This window comes from Sus scrofa, chromosome 9 (genome assembly GCF_054392235.1).
Source record: "Sus scrofa isolate SSC_HxYL_T2T_F1_AM1 chromosome 9, Sscrofa_HxYL_maternal_Yorkshire_Landrace_v2.0, whole genome shotgun sequence".
Classification (NCBI taxonomy): Eukaryota; Metazoa; Chordata; class Mammalia; order Artiodactyla; family Suidae; genus Sus; species Sus scrofa.
Genome location: NC_139391.1, coordinates 4,090,412 through 4,108,907, shown reverse-complemented (window position 1 = coordinate 4,108,907; position 18,496 = coordinate 4,090,412). Strand labels below are relative to the sequence as shown.

The 18,496-nt window shown below is 48.6% G+C and overlaps 1 protein-coding gene across 1 annotated transcript; it reads left to right on the top strand.

Annotated features, from left to right (window-relative positions):
- The first annotated feature begins 754 nt into the window (after window positions 1-754).
- On the top strand, window positions 755-17,648 carry TRIM34 (tripartite motif containing 34). Its single transcript, XM_084978274.1, is given in 12 exon segments — window positions 755-795; window positions 3,277-3,373; window positions 3,517-3,730; window positions 6,239-6,414; window positions 9,102-9,266; window positions 9,268-9,561; window positions 10,409-10,504; window positions 11,434-11,664; window positions 13,356-13,378; window positions 15,067-15,167; window positions 15,462-15,488; window positions 15,733-17,648. Coding segments are annotated over 12 exon segments (2,031 nt in total). The 3' UTR covers window positions 16,299-17,648.
- Window positions 17,649-18,496: the final 848 nt, after the last annotated feature.

Here is an 18,496-nt window from a genome sequence, read left to right as displayed (position 1 = left end):
CTTACCTTCATCCACATTTGGTGTCGTCACTATTTTTTATTCAGTCACTCTGATTGTCCTTGTGGTTTTAATATGCATATCTCTAAAGGGTCATGAAGTCACACATTTTTGTGTGGTTATTTATCCTCTGAATAGCCCTCCTCAGGGAAATGTCAGTTCAAGGAATTTGCCTATTTTCTAATTGGATTCTTTTTTTTTTTTTTTTTTCCTGTTTAACTGCTAAATTGGGGGCGTTTTTTTTACATATTCTAAACACAAGGCATTTGTCACATGTGTGGTTTAAAGACAGATTTTTCCCAGCAGCTTGTCTTTTCCTCTCCTTAATGGGGACTTTATCAAAGTAAACACTTTTTATTTTAAAAACTTCTTAGAGTTTTTAAGTCGATAAGAAATCCAATTTGTTAACATTTCCTTGCATGAGTTATGTTTTGACGCCATCTGAAAACTTTTTATCTATCTCTGGTTTCTGGGGATTTTCTTCCAATATTTTTCTCCATGTTTTATATTCATTAAGTCGATGATCAATTTTGAATTAATTTTCATATAAGGTGTGAGATTTAGGTCAAGATTCTTTTATCAATTTAGTTTCCTGTTAGCATTCATTTCTCCAGCACCATTTAGCGACAAAAGCTGTTCTTTCTCTGCTGAATTCCATGCCTTTGTCCAAAATCAGTTGTGCATATTTGTATAAGTTTATTTGTGTTTTTTTCTGTTGTGTTCCATTCATCTACGTGTCTATTCACTGCCAACAACGATGGACTTGATAATGCAGCTAAATATTAACTTTAACATCAAGTACAGTGACTCCGCACACGAATTTTTCTTTAATTGTTTTAGATATTCTAAGTCTTTTCTCTTTTCCTAACAAATTTTGGAATAGGTATATCTATGTCTACAAAATCCTGGCTGAGATTTTTATAGAAATTTCATTAAATATATAGATATACTTTGGAAAAAATTGATAGCTGATCTCTTTTATGTTGAGATGTCTTTTACGTGGAGTCTTCAGATTCATGGATCTTGTATGCCTCTCCATTTATTTACATTTCCTTTTACTTGTTTTATCAGCGTTTCCTAATTTTCAGCGTGTAGATCCTATACATAGTTTTCAGGTTTTACACCTGAAAACTTTTCTCTTGGTGTAGGTGTGTGGTGTAGGTCGCAGATGTGTGTCAGATCCCACATTGCTGTGCCTGTGGTGTAGGCCGGCAGCTGCAGCTCCGATTCAGCCCCTAGCCTGGGAAGCTCCATATGCCATGGGTGCAACCCTAAAAAGACCAAAAAAAAAAAAAAAAAAAAAAGAAAATAAATTTCAGTAGGAGGAGTAAGTGATTATTCTATACAGGTAAACAAGGCAAATGCAGCACAAACAACAAGTAGAATTGTAGAATTGTAAGTGAAAAGGACTTCATTAAAGAGAATTAAAATATTTAAAAAATATTACACAGTTCTCTGCTAATGTGTTAGAATCTGTGAAGTAATTCTGTGCAAAATAGAAAAGTCTAATATTTTTAAAAAACAGAAAGCTTCATAATAAACTTTTTTCTTTTTTTTGGTCTTTTTTTGTCTTTTTACCATTTCTAGGGCCGCTCCCACAGCATATGGAGGTTTCCAGGCTAGGGGTCTAATCAGAGCTGTAGCCACCGGCCTACACCACAGCCACAGCAACGCGGGATCCGAGCTGCATCTGCAACCTACCCCACAGCTCACGGCAACACTGGATCCTTAACCCGCTGAGCAAGGCCAGGGATTGAACCTGCAACCTCATGGTTCCTAGTTAGGTTCGTTAACCACTGAGCCACGATGGGAACTCCTAAACTTTTTTTTTTTGTCTTTTTAGGGTTGCACCTGTGGCATGTGGAAGTTCCCAGGCTAGAGGTCAAATTGTAGCTGCAGCCGCCTGCCTACACCACAGCCACAGCAACACAGGATCCTTAACCCACTGAGCAAGGCCAGGGATCGAACCCACATCCTCATGGGTACTAGTCTGGTTCTTAACCCAGTGAGCCACAATGGGAACTGCAAAACAAACCTTTTAAAACGTACACGATTATCTTCCACGTGCACAGGGCCTTATGCAGGGTGGTTCTTGTGGCGATCCAGGCCTCGGAGTCATTTCTGCAGGTAGAGGCTCACAGAGAAGGGAGTCCTGTTGGACTCTGGGGGAGTCTGGGTCCTGCGAGGAAATGATGGGAGAGAAACCAGACGGAGCTGGAAAAACCTGGCATTGTCTCCCGCGCTCGGATCTGGTAGTGGGTGTCGCCATCCTCCAGATAAAGGCTCAGCAAGGGAGTCTGACGAAGTGACTCTGCTCACTCTTGCAGCCTCGCTTCCGTTTGCCTAGAGCTCAAGGGTAACTTCCCATGGAACTAGAGGCACTTCCTGGATGCACCCAACTTGACCTTCTCTCCAGGCCATTTCTGCCTCCCAGAGGAAGAGCTCAGCTGAGAGGGATGCACGAGGGGACATCGCGATACCCTGAGGAAAGCTCCCCCCAGTGGCGATTCCCTCCCCCCACTTTGCACATATGCTATGCAGGAACGTGAGGTTCTGAAAATAGCAGAAAGACGGCAAAGTCAGAGCACGGTGGCAAAGCCCCCCGGAGTCACAGGAAAACGAGACGAAGGAAAATAGAGGGAAGGTGTTCAAGTAAAATCAGTGATAAAAAAACAAAAACAACAAAAAAAGGGGATGTCACAGTCCGCAGAACTGATGGACCAGACGAAGGTCCTGGGCACACCTAACGCAACGATTTGACAAATGTGTCCAGGGATTGACAATCTGAATGCTAGAAATGGCCGATACTGGACCAAGGAGAAGACCTAAATGGCCAAGTGGGAAGTGACTCCTTAAACGTGGTCCGAGCATCGGTCCACCTGTAAAGGATACCGACAATTTTACGAGAAAGCTGTTAAAATGTCAACAATTTTTTAAAGATTTCCTTCTTCCTCGGATGTGTCCCTGGCCCCCCACCATGAGTCAGATGATGGGGGAGGCGAAAAGCGATAAGGGCAACCTTTTAAAGCAGTTTCCGGAGGTGACACTTTTTCTCATGTAACACGTTCTCCGGGAGTGTGGGACCAAGATTTCCTTGATGGATGCAGCCCAGAAAAATCAACCCAGGAAGTTATTCTCCTCATCAAAACAGAGGACACTTTTCACGGAGGCACGTGGAGACACAGAGTCACCCTGTGCCCAAGAAGGGCGGAGACTTGACAGGGACTCCTCTGGTCAAGGTTCCTGCCCATCAGGGGTGGTTTCGACGCCTGCTTTTAGGAGGCGGGTGGTGCTTTTCGGGAGCAAGTGGGACGCCGCCCAGGAAGCGATGGTTCACATTGGTAGATTGATCGAGGGCCTGTGCACAACCGTGAAAGTGGCAGGAGACGCTCAGGGCCTAGCTGGCCTGGGAAGCAGACGGGGTCAGGCAGAGCTTCTCAGCCTCAGCTCGCTCCCTTCCTTGCAGGCTGCCTTGCGCCTTGGAGAACGATCCCGCCGCTGCCCACTAGGTGGCAGTAGCATCCCCGCAACTGGACTTGGGCTCAGGTGCCCAAGGTCCCTCCCCAGCCTGTGAACCCTGCGGGAGAGCCGGACTCCTCCAGGGGCCCCAAAGGGCGGCTGCCTGCCCGCTTGGCCCAGAGCGCCCTCCCCTTTCCGGCCAGGCCAAGATTTCACTTTCATTTCTCAGCCAGCTCCTGGGAGGAGCTGCTTCCTGCAGACGGAGCCCTGCTGGGTGCGTAAAGGCTGATTGCTTTTCTTCACCCCTTAACCCGGGAGGGTGGGGCTGCAGGTGGTGTGGGAGGTCGGAGGTCTCCGAGGGCACCGAGAGTGGGGCGACTGCAGAAGGAAAGTCCAAGACGTTGGTTGAGTTGAGGCTGTGGCCCAGGCTTGTTCCCAGGGGCAGCAGGGCCAGCTTGCAGGCTTCTTGCTCTCAGGGCAGACAGATGGCAACCCTGAGTCTAGAGAAGACGGGCTCCTGGAAAAGGCAGAGGTTTTGTTGGCTGGAGAAGCCCTTGTTTCTCTAGGCAGAGCTCAGAGCCGCTGCCTCCCTGTTCTGTAGTTTTGAGAGAAACTGGAACATCCCCCCCACCTGTCTGTCTCTCTGTCTGTCTCTCATAGAGAGACCAAGAGTCTCCTCTTCTGCCCACCTCCCCCTCCTCCTCGGAAGAGACCCTGGAGAAAGAGGTCCGTGTTTTCCAAAGGCAGGAAGCCCCAGCCCCTCTATGGAGCCTTGGGGACAAGTTCAGGGGCAGCGCTGACGGGATCCCCGCCCTCCCTCCGTCTGTGGTGTTCCCGACACACCCTCAGCTCTTGTCCTGCCTGAGGAGGGCAGGTTGGAGGACAGCTGCCTGCCTCCGGGGTCCCCGTTTGTCCCGTGTCCCCCTGGGGTCCCGTCTCAGGCATCTGCTTGCGTCTCTGAAGAGCCCTGCCCACTCGGACCTCAGGAGCCCGTGGACAGCTGCCTTGGAGCTTTTGGTCGTCATTCTTCCCCCTTGGCACCCCGTGGCCTTGACTGCCACCTCGGCTCCTCCCCTTGTGGGGTTGATGTGGTTCAGAGCTAATTCAGGAGAGTGGCTGAGCGCTAAGCGGGAGCCCGAAGACTCGGCGGCGTGGCTAAGACGTTTGCTCCATCCCCTGACACTGAGGAGGGAGGACTCCCCTTACACTCACATGTGAACGTTCTCACACTGATTGGTATCCTACATACATTTTGACACACGGCCTTTCTGATCTGTGCTCCCACTTTTTAGAAGTCACAGGTACAGCCTTGCCGTGCGTCTGCGCCTCACTCCTAGGAAGGGCCCATTGCTGCCCCAATGTCATTGCCTCCTCAGGGTCAACAGCCAGACCTAATACACAGGATGAAAGGGTTTATCTGCTTATTTTTACAATGTAGTTCTTAGGCACTAAACAGATAATGAAGAGTCATTCGACATTCGATATACGTTAAATACATAAAGGAGCTTACATCCTCGTTGGGTGGGGGGGGCTTTTCAACAAACCAAAAATAATTCATGTAGCGTACAAGAAGGTGGCTAATATTATGGGGTAACATTTTTAAAATGTTGAATTAGGCGGAGGGGTCTGCAGTGACCTAGTCCGGGCCTGGCAACTTTAAGCAGTGCTCACGGAGAGACCTCGTCGCCAGGAGGTGTTTGAGCGCAGTCTTAAGAATGTGAAGGATTTGGAGGTCCCGCTGTGGCTCAGTGGTTAACGAATCCGACTAGGAACCGTGAGGTTGCGGGTTCAATCCCTGGCCTCGCTCAGTGGGTTAAGGATCTGGCGTTGCCTTGAGCTGTGGTGTAGGTCGCAGACACAGCTCGGATCCTGCGTTGCTGTGGCTCTGGCGTAGGCTGGCGGCTACAGCTCCAATTAGACCCCTAGCCTGGGAACCTCCGTCTGCTGCAGGAGCGGCTCTAGAAAAGGCAAAAAGACAAAAAAAAAAAAAAAAAAAAAGAATGTGAAGGCTTTCACTTGGGTTTGTCCCTGATGTGGGCGGGGGGGGAATGAAGCCAGTGTAGACCGGAGCTGTGTGCAGGTGGAGAGTAGAAGGTGGACTCAGGGTACCAGGCGGTGGGAGGCAGTAGGAGGAGATGGGTCCTGTGACCTAACTGGACCGTGATGATAACTGGCTCACGCTGGATGACATCGGTTTGAGAGAAGAGTGACAAGGTTGGGGTCTGCTTTAAAAGGGTCATTCTGGTCCATGATGTGAGAACAGGGATGGCAAGAGAGTGAAGAGGGGCAGTAATAGTAGCGGAGAACAGGAGGAGAAGGTTTCCCCAGAACCCAGGCGGGAGATGCAGGTGGCTGCTCCCAGAATGGTGGCCGTGGAAATGGGTGAGCTAATTTAGAGGCCACACTCAGCATCTTCTGATGATCGAATGAGACTGGGAGTGATAACGAAAGTGGTCCTGTGTTAAAACATCATTTCTCGAAAGCACATTTTTCCAGAGCTAGAGATCTTTGGGAGAGGCTCATTAATATGACTGAGTCCTGGACTCTAAGGAGCTGTGAAGCCGGACCTCTGAGCTTAGAGGGCTGGGGAGGGAGAACTGCAATGTTTCTAAGTTCCCTAGATCCTTGGATGAGAAAAAGAGGTCCTCCTTCCCCCAGCGGCAGTTCCTGACTCAGGAACCCAAGAGAAGCGTCTAGGATGTCGTCTGGAAGCTCCAAAGGATATCTTTCTCTGCACCTGACTTTCTGGAGACACTTTCCGTTTACTCTCTAACCCACATAGCGTTTCCAGTATCACTCCTCCAGAAGCTAGGAGAAGACTCAAGTGTGGCATATATTCATCTGACACCATGGCGGCCGTCTGACCCCGGAGTCCTGTCGTGCAGATGCTACGTGATCTCTTCTGACTTCTGTTGGACTCCTGGCTCACTCTTGGGAATTGGTTGGGTCATTGTGCAGGTGTGGATGCTCTGGCTCATTTTTAGCTTCCTCTTTCTGCAACCATTTGGGTGGCAGCTGTTTTGACATCAGCTCCCACAGCCCCACTCTGAACAGGAGGTCCATAGCCCCATGGTAGATCGCACGTTCCTATTTAGCCTCCTAGTGTTTCTCAGCACTGGTTGGATTCTGAACAGAATGAAAAGTAGCAGAGAACCTTACAGGTGGCTCATAGCTTCAGCTGTAAACCAGGGCGGGGTGGGGGGGGACACTCTCATATCATGTAAACCTCTGGTCTTGCCAGTCCTCAGAGCCTCGTCTGACTCACAGTCATTGCAGCCAGGAGCTAAGAGCACACGGACTTTAGACAATTTTCAGTACCTGTACCATGGGCTAGACTTTACCCACCGGTGCATATTCAGCCTTATGTCTCATCCTGTTTACATCATGGATGATTGGTGAAGTGGGAAGACTTCTAGACCTAAATTTATCTCCATACGTCTTCCTTTTTTTCTCTTTCATTTTGGAGCAGAAAGGGGAAGTTTATAGTTTGTTACATCCTTCACATCTTTCTTTCAATATCAAATATTTACACCTGCATTAGTTTCTCGGGACTGTTGTAAATATATATATATATATATATTCTTCCGACTTCTGTTGGGGTATGTATATCTTGCAAATTGAGTGGTTGAAGTAACAGGTATTTATTTTCTTGCAGTTCAAGAGGCCAGAAGTCCAAAATCAAAGTAGTGCTAGAATTGGGTTTTTTTCTGTAGGCGCTGAAGGGGAATTTGCTCCACGGTCCTCTCCTAGTTTCTGGTGGTTTGTAGCATCCTAAGCATTTCTTGCCTTGTTGCTGCCTTGCTCCAATCTCTGCCACCATTGTCACATGGCCTTCTCTCCTGTGTGTCTGTGCGCCCTCGCCTCTTAAAGGACATCGGTTATTGGACTTAGAGCCCACCTGCCACCAGTATAATCTCATCTTATCTTGGTTACATCTCTAAAGACCTTGTTCCAAAGAAGGTCACATCCAAGCAGGCAGACATATCTGTGCGAGGAACAAGATTAAATCCACGATGGCACGTATCATGGCATTAGTATCTGCTGAGATACTCCTTTGTTTTTAGTTATGTAATTTTTGGCCTCGCAGTTCCTTGTCCCTAATGAGCCCAGGTTTTGAGAGTCAGCGTCACCACTCTGTGATATGCCCTCTGACTGACCACCACAACGGTTTCAGGTTTGGTTTGCACCAGGAGAAGGTAGGGCCAGTCCTTCCTTTCTACAGGAAAAGAGGATTTGAGCCTGACGCCAACCCTTCATTCCCACAGGGACGGCCCTGCTCCCAGTGCTGTCACTTCGTCCGACCTCATCACTCACTCTTTTCTGCTTCCCTCCATTCTTTCCATCATCTTGTCCTCATCACTGGCCCCCCTTCTCTCTGGAAAGAGACCGCCATTGCTACATCACTTAAGAAGCGACACCTTTCTGGTCCCTTCCCGGCTCATTTAATGAGCTGCTGTCTGCACACCAGCCACACTGATGTTTTTAAACTCTTAGAAGACGCCCTGCCTTCCATTAGCAAGATGTTCACATGTGCGATTCCTTCTCTCGAAAATGCTTTTCTCTTTCTCATTTCACATTCCCTTCCCATCATTCCGCTTTCTGTTCCACTTATACTTGTGCGACGGCAGTGCCTTTGATGTTCTCCTATTTGGCAAGTTATTTGGTTTCTCAGAAACATGTCCCGGGGGGGGGGGTGTTTATCACACCCGCCACACTTCTGGAAGCGGACCTGGGAACACTATCTGCACCCCATTCCCTTTACTGGAGTGAGGGGTCTTTGTAATCACCTGGGTCCGCTTAGACATCTGAATGAAGGGAGTTCTCTCGTCTGTCAAGGACTTCTGCTCAGGGAATAAATAGATTACAGCGATTTACATATTGTAACTGCATGTGCAATTGTTGGTCCTAAAATCATTTCCCTTTATAATATTTGCCCTTTTTGCAGGTGTCTCTGGGGAGTGAGTATGAGGCGGGAAGGGCCCAGGGTAGGACAGGTATAGAAGGAGCGATAGGTAGGTAGACTGATGATCTGTTTTCCCTGGAAACCGAATCTGTGCTCCCAGCTCGTCTCTTAGACAACAGCTGATTAATGGAAAGGAAAGAGGAAATGCTGGTTAAAAAAAAAGAAAAGTCTAATCACCCTGGAAAAGTGAATGGCTTCCTTACGTGTTCATCAAACACAGTTTTCCTGCACGTTCTAGCGTCTTGGGATGCAGCAGTGAACAAAAACAAAGTGCCTGATTTACCTGGATTATGTTTTAGGCATAGGATATTTCGAAGAAGATGTCACAGGCTTTGTAGCGCTACCAAGAGAGAGACGGCAGAAGCACCCCAGAGTCTTGGTGGTTGTGCTGTGAAATTAGTCACCTTAGATCCTTCAGATGAGAGGAGCGAGTGGCTGGAGCCGAAGAGAAAGTTATGCAAATACCTAGAGGAAGGATCCTTCTCAGCTGAAAACAAAACAAATTACAGAAGCCCTGAGACATTAGTGGCTAATCCAGACCACAGAAAAAGCCATTTCTGATTTTTTTCTCCGTGTCTTCCTTTTTGTTCTTCAGTGTTTCAGCCTTAACCAGTCCTTACTGTCGGGACAATTAGAGTCTTTTTTAAGTCTTTCTTATCTTTCAATCGGCCCACCCATCCAGGAATCTTTAAGCAAGACGAGCCTCAGTGGTTTGGACAGGAAGAAGCGTAGGAGCAGCTGCTACGGCTTCACACATCCTGTGATTACACAGAAGGGGGTGAGCTGTTCCGTCTGCCGGGAGCTTTCGACAGAACCCCTCCGTCTAGGCTGTGGCCACGGCTTCTGCCCCCGCCTGCATCTCTGACAGCAGGGAGGCGCGTGGCTGTCCTGTGTGTGGTGTCAGCTACTCCCTGGGGAACCTGTGACCGAAGCAGCGTCTGCCCAGCATCGTGGAGCATCCCCGAGAGGTCGGGATGAGCCCAGAGGAAGGGTGGAAGGAGGATCTCTGTCGGAAGCATGGGAAGAAACTCCTCCTCTTGTGCAGAGAAGACCGGGAGGTCTTTTGTCTGCTTTGTGAGAAGACTCAGGAGCACCGAGATCACCACCTGTGCCTCATACGGGATGCGGCCAAGGAGTGTCAGGTAGGACCCGCGAGGGAGCTGGTTCTTGGTGGGAAATCTCACCTTTCCACGCCCTCGCCTTGGCGCCCTGACCCCGAGCCTCATTGTCTCCTTCCACGTATGTCTCTTACTGTCTCCTCAGCTTCTGGGGGACGTTTCTGTGCATTCCATCAGCTACAGAAAGGAGGAGCCTCGAGCACAGACTCTTGGCCAAGCGGGAGAGGGGTTCTCCTTTTTGCCCTTCTGCTGTCTGGATCAGCAGGCCCTTCACCGGGTTGGCTGGAGAGCGGCTGGAGAATGGGTGCTGCTGAGCGTGGTGGATTGGGTGGGGACAGGGTGGCGGTAAGAGGCCCTTCCCACTGTAGAGTCCGTGCTTACTCTCAGAAAAGGAGGGTGGGGGTAGCACATACCCACTACTGTAAAAAATAGATAATTCACAAGAACCCGCTGTCACAGGGGAGTTGACTCAATAGTGTGCAGTAACCTATATGGCAAAAAGAATGGCCATCTCTCTCTATAACTCCTGTTATGTATAACGGATTCACATATATATATAAAACTGATTCACTTAGCTGTACTCCTGCAATTAAGACAATGTTATAAGTCCATTATACTCCACGGATTTTTTTTTTTTTTTAAAGAGAGAATCGGGTTATTCTTAGGGGACCGTGACGCCCCTCACCCAGGAAGGAAGCACACATTCACGTCCTCTGATGTTCTCCCGTGTCACGGATGCTCATCATCCGAGTCAAACCAGTTTCCGTAAAGCGGTCTCTTCTGAGATCAGCGTGATTTCTTCCGTGCTTGGGCTCTGCGCAGGTGCTGAGAGAGCCCACGGCGTCATGCAGGTGTGGTTCCTCCCTTGCAGGAGATGCTGCAGGCGGCGCTGAGGAGGCTGCAGAAGGAGCAGCAGAAAGCGGAGGAGCTGGAAGCTGACATCAGAGAGCAGAGAACTTCCTGCAAGGTGGGAGGAGAGGCTTCCTATGGGGTGTCTAAGGTGGTGATTTGGGCACGGTCTTCTGTCCTAATCACGAGGAAGCCCCTTCCTCTTGTTGCCTGGCATGGATGGATTCCAGAGACCATTTTACCAGTCCCCCCACCTTTGTACTTTCCTTGGGGGGAGGGGGGGTGCTGGAAAGGGGGCATGTCACAAGCTCCCGCAGACATTGGGAATGGAGCACGAAGGCAGGCTCTATGGTGAGGAAGGTTGGACAGCTCTGTCGTCATTCCCCTCTTTCAGGGAGGCTCTGTGTCCAGTGGGGAAACAGTTAACAGGCCAAGGACTGAGATTTTTCCAAGGTTCAGACCTGGGACAGTGGCGAGGCAGGGTGGCTGGGGTCTCCAGCACAGCTGTCCACAACCCAAACCTCAGGTTTTTTTTTTTGTTTTTGTTTTTTCCCTCTTTTGTGGCCACACCTGCGGTGTATGGAGGTTCCCAGGCCAGGGGTTGATTCAGAGCTGCAGCTGCCAACCCACACCACAGCCACAGCCACATGGGACCCGAGTAGCATCTGCGACCTGTGCCACAGCTCACTGCAACGCTGGAACCTTATCCTGCTGAGCGAGGCCAGGGATCGAACCCACATCCTCACGGAGTCAGTGTTGGGTCCTTAACCCATTGGGTCACAACAGGAATGCCCTCATCCAGGTTTCACATTCTGTTCCAGGGTTGGCAGATTTGACAGTCTGAGAGCCTTTGGGTTTGTACTGAAGGGAAAATGATAGAAAACCACCAGCACGACAGAACAGCTTTCCCCCAAATCACTCCGCTGCTTTTATTCCCCTTCTAGTTTGAAGCCCCTGAATTTTTTTTTTTCCTGGCTCCTAATCCCTTGCACAGTAGACTTCCAGGTTGACAGATGCCTCACCTCTTCTTCTTGTCCAACCCTGCAGTATCAGATGCAGACGGAGAGACAAAGGATTCGAAGCGAATTTAATCAGCTGAGATGCATCCTGGACTGTGAGGAGCGGAGAGAACTGCAGAAATTGGAGGAAGAGGAAAGGAAGACCCTGGATAACTTGGCTGCAGCCGAGGCTGAGCTGGTCCAGCAGACCTGGCTGCTGAAAGATCTCATCTCGGACCTAGAATGTCGCAGGGAATGGCCCACACAGGAGCTGCTGCAGGTAAGGAGAACCACCTGATCTGAGATGCTTAACACACAGCCCGAGTTACTTTCTCGTCGGTGTCCTGGGGCCCTGATCCATTGTTAATCCCAAGAGCTTGCTCTGGACATTCGTCAGGCTTATTTTCACTCATACCGCGTGCTTTTCCGACATTAAACTGGCATTTCTGGGATAAACCCGACTTGACCATGAGGTAGACGTGTTTATATTTTGCTGGATTCAGTGTTTTATTTTTATTTTTTTCTTTCTTGGCTGCACCCAAGATCTGTGCAAGTTCCTGGGCCAGGGATTGAAGAAAGATTTGTCACCACGAGAGTTTATCTGGTCCATCGGAATGAAAACTCTCTCAAATCAAGGCATGGTGACCCACCCCACAGCTCCAGCAACCCTCAATCCTTTAACCCATGGAACCGGGCCGGGGATAGAACCCGATCTGCCGAAGTCGGATTCTTAACCCACTGGGCCACAGTGGGACCTCCCTAAAATGTTCTGTTGTTTTGTTGAAAAAGTTTGTGTCAATATTCATAAGGGATACTGGCCTGCAGTTTACTTTTCTTGTGATATATCTTTGTCCAGTTTTAGTATCAGAATAGTTTTGGCCTCACAGAATGAGTTGGGAAGTGTTTCCTTTTCTTCTGTTCTTTCGAAGAATTTGGGAAGTAGTTCTATTATTGTTTCTTCTTTAAACCTTGGGTGGAATTCCTCGGGGAAGCAGGGACGCGTAGTCTAGGCCTAATCTGTCTTTGGGGGTCCTTTTTTGATTTTCAGTCCCGTCTCTGCATGTTTTAGGTCCACGCAGACTATCCATTTCTTCTTGAGTCCGTGTTATTAGTTTCTGTGTTTGTAGGAAATTGTCTGTTTAATATAAGTTGTCTACTTTGTTGGCATATGATTGCATACAGCCTTCCTAATCTTTTAATTTCTGTTAGGTCAGTAGTAATGTCTCTTCTTTCACTGCTTATTTTATTTTATTTTATCTTATTTTTAGGGCCACACCCATGGCATATGGAGGTTCCCAGGCTATGGGTTGAATCAGAGCTATAGCTGAGATTTTTAATGGTTTCCTTTGCTGTGCAAAAGCTTGTGTTTATATCCCATTTGTTTATTTTTGTTTCTATTTTCATTACTCTAGGAAGTAGATTAAAAAAGATATTGCTGTGATTTTTGTTAAGCTGACTATATTTTCCTCTAAGATTTATATATAGACCTGGTCTTACTCTTCTGTTCAGGTTTTCTTTTCTTTTCCTTTTTTTTTTTAAGGGCCACACCTGCGGCATATGGAGGTTCCCAGGCTAGGGGTCGAATCAGAGCTACAGCTGCAGGCCTACACCACGGCCACAGCAACGCAGGATCTGAGCTGCATCTGTGACCTACACCACAGCTCATGGCAATGCTGGATCCTTCACCCACTGAGTGAGGCCAGGGATCGAACCTGCAACCTCATGGTTACTAGTCGGGTTTGTTTCCGATGCACCATGATGGGAACTCCTCACTCCTTATTTTAGTAATTTGCCTCCTCCATCTCTTTTTTTTCTTGGACTCTCCAGCTAAAGGATTGTCAATTTTGTTGATGGTTTCAAATAATTTACTTTCGATCGCTCAGGTTTTCTCTATTGTTTTTCCCTCGTTCTTTCGTTAGCGCTGCTGTGCTGTTTATTCTCCTTGATGCATGTTTTCTCTCTTCTTCCTAGGACACGAGTGGAACCATGAAATGGTGTGTATGGGTGACCGGGAGTGATGCTCATGTGACATGAAGCGAGATTGGTAGCCACGGGCGTTATCAGACCAGTCAGAACGAAAAATCACTTAAAACAAGGAAGTTCAGATGGAGTATTATTTTCTTAGCTAGTTGTAGAAAGTAAATTTTTATTTTTATTATCTACATTTTCAGGAGGTACAAAGTTTTAATTCAGAGTGCAGATTTGACGCTGGTCTGGGTTTGCTTCTTGCAAGATAATTGCATAAGGAAGAAATGAGGACTGATCAAAAGGTTATTTATTTGAAAATACAATAGGAATGATTCTTCTGACCTCATCATGGTAAAAGCTAGGTTTATTGTTAATCCATGTATTATTTCATTTACTTTTTAATTTTTTTAATTTAATTTAATTTTGTGTGTGTGTGTCTTTTTGTCCTTTTAGAACCACACACGCAGCATATGGAGGTTCCCAGGCTAGGGGTCTAATCTGAGCAATAGCTGCCAGCAACACCTGATCCAAGCCATGTCTGTGACCTACACCACAGCTCACGGCAATGCCAGATCCTTAACCCACTGAGCGAGGCCAGGGAGCGAACCTGCAACCTCATGGTTCCTAGTCAGATTCGCTTCTGCTGCGCCATGACGGGAACTCCCTGGGTATTATTTTAAATTTTTGGTCATATATGAGGATTTCAATGTTCCACATCTATTGCGCAAGGACCGGAGTCCATGTTAGTCAATTCGGTGGTTGGAATTTACAGAGTCGGGGCCTGTCGGGATCACAGGGCTGAGGGGTTTCCTTGTCAGACTGTGTGGCTTCACTCATTTAATTCTCCCTCTGTCTCTTTCTTGGTTTCTATATTTCACGAGTGTTTGTCTAATCACACGGAGTGCCCTGTCAAGCCCTGATATAGGTTTTTGGGGCAGCCTTTAAAATCTTTATTTTGTTTAAATGGGGTGCAGAGGGGCTAGGTCATTCTGCAGGATGCTCTTTAGATCCTACAAGCATGTCTGGGACCTGGGGCTCTTGGTTTTGGTCCCACGTAATTAATCTCTTCCTGGCCCCTCACCTTCAAAGCTTATCTGGGCAAGTGCAGTCCTCGTGTCTAAAGTGTGCTGGCCCACGAGTCACATTTGAGATTTCAGGTGTCCTGGGAAATATAGCTGAAAGCTTCTGGCAAAGGAGAGGTTATGGCTCCCCAACTGAAAATGGTTAGAGGTTCATGTGTTTGTAAAGAAGCAGGTGCTGCCACCCCACTGGCCTTAACGCTCTGGACGGGGGCACCGGCTCACTGGCTCTGCTCAGATAGGCCCGCCTCACAGTCAGGATCTGTAGCCCTGGGCTGAGCTGCCTGGGAACCCATTTCTGTGGCCCCTTCTGGGATCCCCATGGGATGGGATGACGTTTTCATATACTACCTCTCTTTTCACCCAATTTCAGTCTTTCCATGAGGGATCAAGGGAGAGGTTAGTTGTTGCGTTTCTAGAAGAAGACACTGCCTTTTCCGGTGGAGACCTTTGTAAGTGGGCAGGCAGACAGGAACACGTGTCTTCTGCCTCCACGGTCAGAGCCCTCCTTCTCCCCTCCTGGGGCTTCCTGGGGAAGAAGGGGTGAGGGCGTCGCTGGCGAGGAAGAGGGCAAGGCCGTGGTGTCGAGGGGACACAGGGAGGAGACGGCGGGTCAACGCTTTTGTCCTCCCTAGGGGTGAGATCTGGACACTGAGGAAGCCAAAACTTGTTTCCAAGAAACTGAGGCGTGTCTTTCGTGCTCCGGATCTGGGTGCCATGCTGCAGGCGCAGAGAGGTGAGGAAGCCAGGGCAGCGGTGTGGATGGGATTGGGGTGGTGCCCGGGACTGGATTTGGGAGCCGGCGTCATTCCCACGTGCGGGGAGAAAGGAGGGGCTCCAGAGCAGGCCGGTTGCTGAGGAAGCTGTGGTTCTATCTGAGGGAGACGCGCCCGGGACCCGGTGGGTCCTCTCGTTCACCAGCTCACAGCTTCGCAGTCGTCCCCTCCCCCGCCCCCATGCCAGGGAGGAGGAGGGTGTCAGGGCTGACTCACTCCCAGCAATCCGCATCTCGACTCTTGTATCATTTCAGAGCTAACCCACGTCCAGTGCTACTGGGGTAAGAAGATTCGCCGTGTCGTCAAAACAGTGTGTTCTGATCCCCTTTCAGACGTGTATGGTTCCAATGCTGGTCTCACCTCCCAACGCCCAGGGAGAACCCTCCACTCCAGTATTTTAGCCCCTTCCCCAGTCCATCGAAAGACATTCTTCCCAGACGCCTCCCAGGTTCCCTCTTCAAAATGCCACTGGATAAACGTACCCCATGGTTGTTGCACGTGTTGATGATTTTTTTCTCTCTGCAGAGGACATCACGTTGGATCCATTCAACCTAAACTTGAATCTTGTCCTTTCCGAAGATCAGAGACAAGTGATATCTGTGCCGATATGGCCTGTTAAGTGCTATAATTACGGTGTCTTGGGCTCCCAGTGTTTCTCCTCGGGGAAGCACTACTGGGAAGTAGATGTGTCCAAGAAGACGGCTTGGGTGCTGGGGGTGTACTGCAGAGCTCGCTCCTGTACCGCGGAGCTGGCTCTCGGACGAGGCGCAGAGCATCAGAATGCTCACGCCATATACAGACCTCAGTGTGGCTACTGGGTTATAGGGTTAAAGAATGCGTTTAAGTACAAAGCCTTCGAGGACGCTTCCACCTGTGATCTCAACGTCTTGACTCTTTCCGGGGCTGTTCCTCCTCTTCGGGTTGGGGTTTTCCTAGACTGTGAAGCAGGTACTGTCTCATTTTTCAATGTCACAAACTATGGGTCACTTATCTACAGGTTCTCTAAATGTAGCTTTTCTCAGAATGTCTATCCGTATTTCAATCCTTGGAACTGTCCAGCTCCGATGACTCTGTGCCCACCAAGTTCCTGAAACTTCCTAATCCTTCACCGCTTTCTTTCTTTTTCTTTTTCTTTTTCTTTCTTTCTTTCTTTCTTTCTTTCTTTCTTTCTTTCTTTCTTTCTTTCTTTTTTTTTTTTAGCTGTAATCCACAGCATACAAAGGTTCCCGGGCCAGGGATAGGATCAAATCCACGTCACAGCAGTGACCTGAGCCTCTGCAGTGACAATGCCAGATCCTTAACCCCCTGAGCTACACGGGAGCTCCCCCTCACCCAGTTCTTAGAGCGACTCTTGGGTTTCATCTTCTCTACCTGAGCTCATCTGCCCCATTCTCATCATCATTCACACCATCGTTCCCACCTTCTCTTTCTTCCCATCTCCCTTCTGTGCTTTTGAATTTTTTGGCTGTGCCTGTGGCATACGGAAATTTCTGGGCCAGGGCTCGAACCCACCCCACAGCAGTAACCAGAGCCATGTGTGACAACACTGGATCTTTTTTTAGTTTGTCTTCTTTTTAGGGCCGCCCTTGTGGCATATGGAGGTTCCCAGGCTAAGGGGTCGCATCAGAACAGCAACCACTGGCCCACACCACAGCCACAGCAATGCAGGATCTCAGCTGCGCCTGTGACCTGCAGCACAGCTCATGGCAGTGCTGGATCCTGAATCCACTGAGCAAGGCCAGGGATCAGCCCTGCAGCCTCATGGATCCTAGTTGGGTTCATTACCACTGAGCCACAATGGGAACTCCCACACTGGATCTTAACTCACTGAGCCACCAGGGAACTCCCCCAGTACGCTTTAGAACTTGTGCTCATGCTTCGGAGGTACAGCGCATCTGGTTTGAGTTAGCGGAGATTCTTATGTACCCATTGACCCTGTTTGCTTTTTCTCAAGGAAGGACGTTCAGTCTTTCCGAAAGACAGAGCGGGACCAGTAGAGTGTCCTTGCCCTCCCGCTTGTCCATATTCCCTCTTTTATCACTGACCCGAGGAGCCGTGGCACAGCCTGTCTGCCACCGTCTGTGTGTTCAAGACAGTCAGCGATCCCCCATCCAACCAGGAGGTCTTCGAGTGAGTGTTTGTGGCTCAGGATAACCAGGTTCCTCAAAGGGTCACAGAGAGGAAAACCCACATGATACACGTACCCAGAGTCAGGAGTTTATGTCTAGGGCGTTTCATGTCTAATCCTGTCTGTTCCTACACAAGGTGCGTCATGATGCATAAACGCTGGGTTTCTTTGTCCTTAAATACAAACTGGGGTTTAAAATTGTACCTGCCTCTCAAGATCCTTGTGTAAAATGAAATGTCTCTCAATATAAAGCAACTGTTTAAGGGTCCCGTCCAATTTAATAAAGATTTGCTCTTGCGATTATGGAAACGTATAAGCTGTGTCAATGTCATGTGCAACAGATCCGTGCCTTTTATTTATTTATTTATTTGCTTGATTTTTACTTTTCGTCTCTTTAGGGCCACACTGGTGTCATATGGAGGTTCCCAGGCTAGGGGTCGAATGGGAGCTGCAGCCACTGGCTTATACCACAGCCACAGCCACGTGGGTTCTGAGCCACGTCTGCGACCTACACCACAGCTCACAGCAGTGCCGGATCCTTGACCCACTGAGTGGGGCCAGGGATCGAACCCATGTCCTCATGGACCCTAGTCAGGTTCGTTAATGCTGAGCCACGACGGGAACTTCAGATTTGCCCCTGTTAGAGGGACAAAGATTGATCTACTCAAGTCTCATTTTTCAAGTTCCCAGACTCGGCTGTCCAGACTGCTCCAGTTCCAGTCTTGTTTTATAGACGTTTTTATACCAAAGCTGTTCTGTATGGGCCTGTTTTTAAGGCCCTTTCCCGGAAATGGATCAGAGAAGTGCAGAAGTATGAGTTTCTCCAATCTGTCTAGCAGGGAAGCTGTCTTCTTAAGGACAGCCTTTTGGTTTTGGGGTCTCCCCTTGTGGCAAAACCCTTGAGTATGCAGCACCACTGTATGTGCCACGCCATGCACCTCGGATGTTGTTCTTTTTTTTGTAACCAGTGTTAAATTCAGGATGTGGAACAGTCTGACCTAGGAGAGTAAAGTAACAAGCTTTTCCTAGAGAAAAATATGTCATCTATTAGGCAGGCTGCTGTAGAGTCCACGTGAAATCACAGGAGGGTAATAATGTGTCCCAGCGGGAGTGAAAAAAAGTACGTGGCCTGAGAAAGGTATATACATGCACACTTGTTCA